The sequence below is a fragment of the Squalius cephalus genome, assembly GCF_949319135.1.
Source record: "Squalius cephalus genome assembly, chromosome: 3".
NCBI lineage: Eukaryota > Metazoa > Chordata > Actinopteri > Cypriniformes > Leuciscidae > Squalius > Squalius cephalus.
This window is the reverse complement of record NC_137124.1, coordinates 54592859-54600850: the sequence shown is the minus strand read 5'-3', so window position 1 is coordinate 54600850 and position 7992 is coordinate 54592859. Positions and strand designations below refer to the sequence as shown.

At 34.2% G+C, this 7992-nt stretch overlaps 1 protein-coding gene across 1 annotated transcript; it reads left to right on the top strand.

Moving 5' to 3' along the window:
* Positions 1–3185: 3185 nt before the first annotated feature.
* On the top strand, positions 3186–7779 carry rpl13 (ribosomal protein L13). Its single transcript, XM_079865499.1, has 6 exons — positions 3186–3282; positions 3860–3975; positions 4058–4199; positions 5352–5525; positions 5828–5884; positions 7577–7779. The coding sequence occupies exons 2-6, from the start codon at positions 3872–3874 to the stop codon at positions 7733–7735; spliced, it is 636 nt and encodes a 211-aa protein (XP_079721625.1). The 5' UTR covers positions 3186–3282; positions 3860–3871; the 3' UTR covers positions 7736–7779.
* Positions 7780–7992: the final 213 nt, after the last annotated feature.

The window sequence follows — 7992 nt, the reverse complement described above, 5'->3', positions numbered from 1 at the left end:
TTCTGTACATTATGCAGGGTTTGTTTTGAGAGCTTGATGCTGAGAGAAGTGTAGAGAAAGAAGGGAACATGGCCGCCCAGCCCAGCACTCCTTGACCTTTGCCCTTAGATTAAAAGATTGATGAGTTTCAGTGTTCCAATGATCAATGATTAATGAAGGGGAGATCACAGTATCTCTTTCTGCCTGAAGAAAACCTGTGTTAAAGGATTCACATTAGATTTCTTTCATAATTATATGATCAGAAGGACATTTATTTAGAGGTTTATAAAATTGCCTGCCAACTCTCACGCATTGAGCGTGAGACTCACGCAATTGACACTTTTCACACGCTCTCACACCACACATCCATTTTCTCACGCACAGAAAAATTGCGGAGCAAAGAGGTACTTTTAATATTAAACTAATTCTCAGCTCTTAGATTCCGTCAATTTTATTACGAAATTCAGACAAAAATACGTTTGGCGCTTGTAAATGTGACGTGACAGATCGCTGAGCGCTGACACGTGAACCGATCATCTGTTACTTTTTTATTTAAAGATGCAGTACAACTTACCGAAAGTATACATAATATCGACCAATTAGTGTTTTTCAACCACGGAAAGAGGTCAATATAACAGAAGGAGAACAATTATGTCACATAACGTTACATTTACCTCAGGAAAGCCATTTAATGACCATAGCATGTTCATTGAATTGAAAAAATAGCTTGAGAGGAGATTTTGCTGAGCACTATATTACATATTTATTATATTTTTACTTATGTCATTAAATAATTGTTATTATAACAAAAACTGCATTATATTTAATTTAATTTGTTATTTTTAACCTTTAATAATACCAGCAGATTGGGCCCTCTATGTTTACAGCATTAGGTGAGATTATTTTTTTAAATAAATTAGTCAATATTGAATCAAAATCGGAATAAAATCACAAGAATGGAATTGAAATGTTGACATTTTTGTCAAGCAATAATAAAAACTGTATCCTACCAGTCATTGTACAATGTAAACATTGTAACATGTTGTCACAAAACTTCATAAAATTCTATTTAGTTACCAAATGTTTTGATAATCACAATTACACTTATTGTGATGCAATATTTGTTTTTACATACCATTGAATCAATTTTTATTGAATCAACAATAAAACTGCTCAATTAAGAAAGAACCTGTGTGGCTCTAACGAACAATTACTTTCCTGATCAATCCTGCCATATGTTCTGATTTCTACGCAAGGACTTACGACGCCCCCTAATGACTGATTTTAATTCTCATTAGACTGCAGACAATTGTTGAATAATTTTTACTTTCCCGAAATCCCACGGAAATATCAGAGAATTTCTAAATGAAAATGTTACAGATCATGCACATGTGTCTATTAGTAATATTATAATATAGTTCAGTTATAAAGTAGGCCTATTTAGAATCCATTAAAAAACTCATTATCAAGACATCACCAATGACTCCAAAGGTAATGGTAAAATATGGAAATATAAGTCTGTTGGTCCTAGACAAGTTTGTCAAAATTGTCTGTTAATGTTTGTCTACCATGTGTCTGCAACACCATTACTGCAATAATGAAGTATATCAAAGTGCATTAAGGTGCTTTCATATTTTAAAATATTATTTTAGTATGATGTAGTATTATAGTTTAATTCCTTCTACTATATTTTTTCAGTAGGCCTATTAGTTCTATTTTGAATAGTTGATTTATTTGATGTATAATGAGTTTAGAGAGAGAGAGAGAGAGAGAGAGAGAGACCAGTCAAAAGTTTGGAAACATTACTATTTTAATGTTTTTGAAAGAAGTCTCTTGTGCTCATCAAGCCTGCATTTATTTGATCAATAATAAAATATTATTACAATTTAAAATAATGGTTTTCTCTTTTAATATACTTTCAAATATTAATATGTAGAATTTTAATCAGCATCATTACTCCAGTCTGTCATGATCCTTCAGAAATCATTCTAATATGCTGATTTATTATCAATGTTGAAAACTGTTTTTGCTGCTTTATATTTTTTTTAGAACCTGATACTTTTTTTGGGATTCTTTGATGAATTAAAAGTAAAAAAAAAAAACAGCATACTTAAAATAAATATATTTTGTAACAATATGCACTACCGGTCAAAATATTGGGGTCAGTACATTTTTTATTTATTTTTTATAAGTAATTAATAGTTTTATTCAGCAAGGATGTTAAATTTATAATAAAGGATGGTAAAGATTTATATCGTTCGAAAATATTTCTATTTTGAATAAATGCTGCTCTTTTTAACTTTTTATTCATCAATGAATCCTGAAAAAAGTATCACAGGTCCAAAATAATAATACTTTTTATACTAGCAGCACAACTATTTCCGACATTGATAATAAATCATCATATAGACTGATTTCTGAAGGATCATGTGACAATGAAGACTGCCTACTGATGCTGAAAATACCATAGACAGTAAAACAGCTTTACATCACAGAAATAAATTATATTTTAAAGTATATTATAGAAAACCATTATTTTAAATTGTAATAATATTTCACAATATAAAAAAGAAAATCTGTATTTTTGATTAAATAAATGCAGGTTTAATGAGCATAAGAGATTTCTTTCAAAAACATTAAAAATAGTAATGTTTCTTTTGACCGTTAGCTACTATCTAACTATATGCTACTTATGCATTTTTTATTTTATTTTATAACAACGCTTTCCTTTACATTCATGCGTCAGGGCCTATGGTAGTCCGATTGCAACTATTAGTTGTCGAATTTTCTAAACATTTAATAATTATAAAACTATCAGTTGTCGAACTTTTAATCTACGTCCCATCCACGTGCTAATTTGTCGCAACGAGATCCGGCTTCACCACAATATACTTATAAACTCTTTCAAACACGAGATCACAAAACAAAAAGCTTATAAAAATAATACAAATTTTAAAGCTTTTCAAATACATATAACTGCCCTGATATTATAAACTTTCATTTCTGTATTTATTATTATTATTATTATTATGAACATTTATACTTTAGTTGTTGTTGTTGTTATTCTTTGGTTTATACATTTTGAATTGTATTTACAATGCCTTGTATTCATTTTTGTTGCGTTGTACTTGAAATGTTTGTAATTTAACTAAATAAAAAATAAAATAAAAATAAAAAAAGATCCGGCTTCACACTTCCGGTTGACCGGCGCGTTGATCGTTGCTATTGGCTCTTTTCTTCACTTCCCATAAAACCCTGCGTTGTCATTTCCTTTTCCCTTTCAGCCATTTTCCGCTATAGACGGTATGTGCATTTATCCCGGCTAAACATCAAGTTTATCCGCTTTAATCCTCAGTATCTCGTTATTGTATTATAATTCAAATAGTCCAACCTTAAAGTGTACTTTGTTTTACGTGCGTACCAGTCTATATTGTCGGTGTTTTCTTTTCTTGAGAGAGAAAAAAAGATACTTTTAGTACACGATACCGTGTTGCAGCTCCACACTCACGTTTCAATGTCTATTTTAAATGTTAAACCGCTGCTCGTGAACCAGTCAAGTGTTTAAATGCCTAAATAAACGAGTCCACATAAGACTTCCATATGTGTGTTTACAGTCGTTTTCTTCTGAGCTGTTTTCTTTGCGCCTTATTCCACATGCACGACACTACATCAGGCACTAGCTTAGCTCATGTGCACTGTCTCGGCTCGTGCTTGTGACTGTTTTACAATATGTGCAAGGATGTTCTAATAGCTTTCCTGAACGTGCACTTCTTTCTAGAACATCCGACAGCACAAAGCTTCAAGTAATCCTGGTTTAAGTGAATGTGAACATGGATCAGGGTTCATCCCGCTTATTGTTATGACATTTGTTTTGCATTAGGAGTGAACAACCATGGCTCCCAGCCGGAATGGCATGATTTTGAACCCTCACTTTCACAAAGACTGGCAGAAGAGAGTGCGCACCTGGTTCAACCAGCCCGCCAGAAAGCTCCGCAGGTAACACGTTTGTGCTGACAAAATGTGTTAATGGTTCATCATGGAAAGTGCTAGTTTTATAAAAATGCTGCTTCTCCCTCAGACGTAAGGCCCGTCAGGCAAAGGCTCGGCGTATTGCTCCAAGACCAGTTTCTGGACCTCTGCGACCCATAGTCAGGTGTCCAACCATCCGGTATCACAACAAGATCCGTGCCGGACGTGGTTTCACCCTGGAGGAGCTGAAGGTAAATTTGGTGCCAAGTTGTGCTAGATCTTAAAGACTTAGTTCACCTAAAAATGAAAATTGTTATTTACTCATGTCTTTCCAAACTCTTAAGCACAAATCAGGAAGTCTTTTAATGAAACTTCTGAGGTGTATGTCTCTCCTTTTAAAGTCCAGATAACCAGAACTTAAAAGGTCGTAAAATTAATCGAGTGGTTTAATCCAATTCTTGTGAAGAGATGCAATCATTTTATATGATAAACAGATTTAATTTAGGCTTTGGTTTACGTCTAAACTGTGATCCACACTAGAGGTCGACCGATATTACAGGGTTGGACATATCGCTGGCTGATAAGCGATTAATCAACCGATTGTTTTTAAAATCCCTATTAATTAAAATAAACTATGCATAAAATAGTGCTGAACTTTAATATTAAAGTAAAAAATAAAACCTACTTAACCATGCAAATATATTGTACTTTACAAATATTATTTTTATTTATACCTTGATCATGTTAGTTCATAGTGCATTAACTTTAAGAGATGCAAATTTATCGATTTTTCTTTTATGCCAAAAATCATTTGGATATTAAGTAAAGATCATGTTTCATGAATATATTTTGTAAATTTCCTACCGTAAATGTATATAAAACACTTATTTTTGTGAGTGAATGCAGCACATTCGCAGACATAAATGGATAACTTTAAAGGCGATTTTCTCATTGTTTTGATTTTTTTTTTTTTTTTTTTTTTTTTTTTTTTTGCACCCTCAGATTCCAGATTTTCAAATATTCGTATTTCGGCTAAATATTGTCCTATCCTAACAAACCATACATCAGTGGAAATCTTATTCATTCATACATCTCAATTTCATAAAATTGACCCATGTGACTGGTTTTGTGGTCCAGGGTCACATACGGTAAATGTGTATGATATTTTTGGGTGAACTATCTCTTTAACTCTTATGCAGTTCTGTCTGATTGTTCATACAGTGCGCTTGCGGTCATTTCAGACAGTCAAATGATGACAATACTCCGGAATCGCTGTACTTCCTTGATGATCCATGAACCCTTTTTGCTGATGACTGTTCTTGACTCTGTTTGAGTGTCAGGGCTGCTCCAGCATTATCACGTCTCACATGTCTGTCCTGTTGCACCGTATTCTGCCCATACAGGCAGCAGGAATCAACAAAAAGGCGGCGCGCACCATCGGCATCGCCGTTGACCCTCGTCGGCGTAACCGATCCACAGAGTCTCTGCAGTCCAACGTTCAGAGGCTGAAGGTGTACCGCTCCAAACTCATCATCTTCCCGAGGAAGGCTTCTGCGCCCAAGAAGGGAGACAGCACTGTAAGTGGCTCACTTCAGTGTATAAAGCTTTCTAATTCATCGAAGCGTATCATAAAAGCCTTTAAAGCACAATACAGCACTGTATGCTTGCTGTAATATGGCAGGTCAGAACATTTAGTTTTATTGAAGCGCTTCAGTGTTTGCAGTCAAGTGATGACACTTTCTCCGGAATCTCTGCACATCCTTGATGACTTTTGAACCCTTTTTTAGCTGATGACTGCATACTAGACACCCATAATTCTTTTGGGTTTTTTGTTGGTCTTTTGACTGTTTGTGACTCTTTTTGTTTTGTTGCTGTGTAGGAGGAGGAGATTAAGATGGCCACACAGCTCACTGGACCTGTCATGCCCATCAAAAACGTACGTATCATCTTTTAACCATATAAAGTCTACTGAATGATTAATTTAAGTCCTGGTGCATATTTTTTTGTTGTGAAATCTTAAAGTAAAATTTCAAGATAAACACTTGCTCGACAAGCAACTTTTCTTTCTTTTTTTTTTTTTTTAGAAAAATATGATCCGTTTAGTGTTGTCACAATACTGGAATTTCTAACTTTAATACAATACCTTGAATTTTGTTTATATTGATACCACAGGGAAAAACGGCCATAGATCTTTTTCTTTTTCATGCGTTAAGATTCTAGGGATTTTTTTTTTTTTAAGCTTCAAAAAGTACATGAGACAATAGTGTAATCAATATCAATCGGTTTAAGAGCCACGATCAATTCATATGGCCAACAGATTTTAATTTAGGGTTTTATTCATAAACTTTGAGGAAACATTTAGGCGAGATCATTTTAGTGGTAATTGGTCACCTAATGTATGTTTTCAATTTTGTTGCAATAGATTACACACAATCTATTTTACAAACTTTGAATTAAATTCACTAAAGACAAGTTAACAGTAATAAAATGTCAAATAAACAAATTACCTTGTCAGTGCCATTGTTGTCTCAAGATGCACACCAGTAATGTTTAAGGCAAGTTAATGAAAAATATTAATTTATTTAAATGCCCTAATTGAACTAGGACCTAATCCTGGGTTAATCTAAGCCATATCTGTGAAACCGGGCCTATAAGTAGTAGTACAAATAAATACAATAGAATAAAGATACAAATGAAATGAGCAGGTTTGCTGAAATTCAAGCCTTGTAACACCAACACTATTCAGCTGGAGCGTATGAGATAAGTGAATGAGAGGTGTGTGTATCGATACTGTGGGAAATAAGTATTGGGAACAGTTTCAGATATTTCAGTATTGAAAAATCTGTATTTGACAACACTAGATCCATTAGGCTTTTGAGAATCTTATTTGTTCATCTCAATCATTATTGCGTTGCATTGTTTTGCCCCCCACAATAAAAACTACAACTACTAAGCATTTAAATATCATCATTATCATCATCAGACAGGGGTCCAATCCTGCTCCTGGAAGGCCAACGTCCTGCAGATTTGAGCTCCAACACTTGCCTGGACGTGTCTAGTGAGTCTGTAGACCCTGATTAGCTGGATTCAGGTGTTTAATAAGTGTTAGAGCTGAACTCTGCAGGACAGTGACCCTCCAGGAGCAGGATTGGACACCCCTGTACCAAGACACGTTATTGGGAGATATAGAGTGACGACTGATATGTACACTTTATCAAAGTAATCTGCTATGCTCCTATAAATATGTGTTTTACAAGCTATCTATTTTATCTTTTTGGCTGTATAAATATCAGCAGCTTTACCAAATTGCATTCCTTGAATTTTTATTTTTTTCCTTGTATGTGCTCCATATTTTCCCATATTATACTATGTGATCCATAAAAGCATCATGTATGATACTCAACAAAAATCATGCAAAATAGTTTTCTTAATATCTTGACTTGAAAGCTTTGTACAATTTCAAAACATTAGATTTTTCTGACTGTTTCATATGTCAGTTTACTGGCTTAGGATACAGTGAGTAATGTGTGGAAATTGGATTTTCTTTCCTTTGTTTTTTAATGTTATAGTTCTTCATATATAATGTAGTGTTTTGCCGCAACTGAGGAAGTGTCCTTGTTTTCTGCAGTTTTTCCCGAAAGAGAAGGCCCGTGTGATCTCAGAGGAGGAGAAGAACTTCCAGGCCTTCGTCAGCCTGCGTATGGCCCGTGCCAATGCCCGTCTGTTCGGCATCCGTGCCAAGAGGGCAAAGGAGGCCGCCGAGCAGGACGTCGAAAAGAAGAAATAAACGTTGATTTGTAAGAAACTGTCAAAATAAATGTCTAAAAAATCTTTTATTTTTGGAGTCATTTCTTTATATCACGTAGATTGTCTGGTTTTTGGAGGATGTTCAAATGCCAGTGTGATGTTTGGTGAAATGCATAATTGATTCTCAAACTTAAAAAGTGACTTTTTATTTGAAAAACTTCCCAGCATTGCTCAAGTCATTTAATAGACACTGATAAAACGAAACAACAATGTCACAATAGTATCTTCCAAATATAA

Bases quoted from the DNA above. Each gene is read 5' to 3' on its own strand.
- rpl13 (XM_079865499.1), top strand. From the start codon at position 3,872: ATGGCTCCCAGCCGGAATGGCATGATTTTGAACCCTCACTTTCACAAA. The intron at 3,976-4,057 runs GTAACACGTTTG...CTTCTCCCTCAG, and splicing joins CCCGCCAGAAAGCTCCGCAG to ACGTAAGGCCCGTCAGGCAA. The intron at 4,200-5,351 runs GTAAATTTGGTG...CTGCCCATACAG, and splicing joins TCACCCTGGAGGAGCTGAAG to GCAGCAGGAATCAACAAAAA.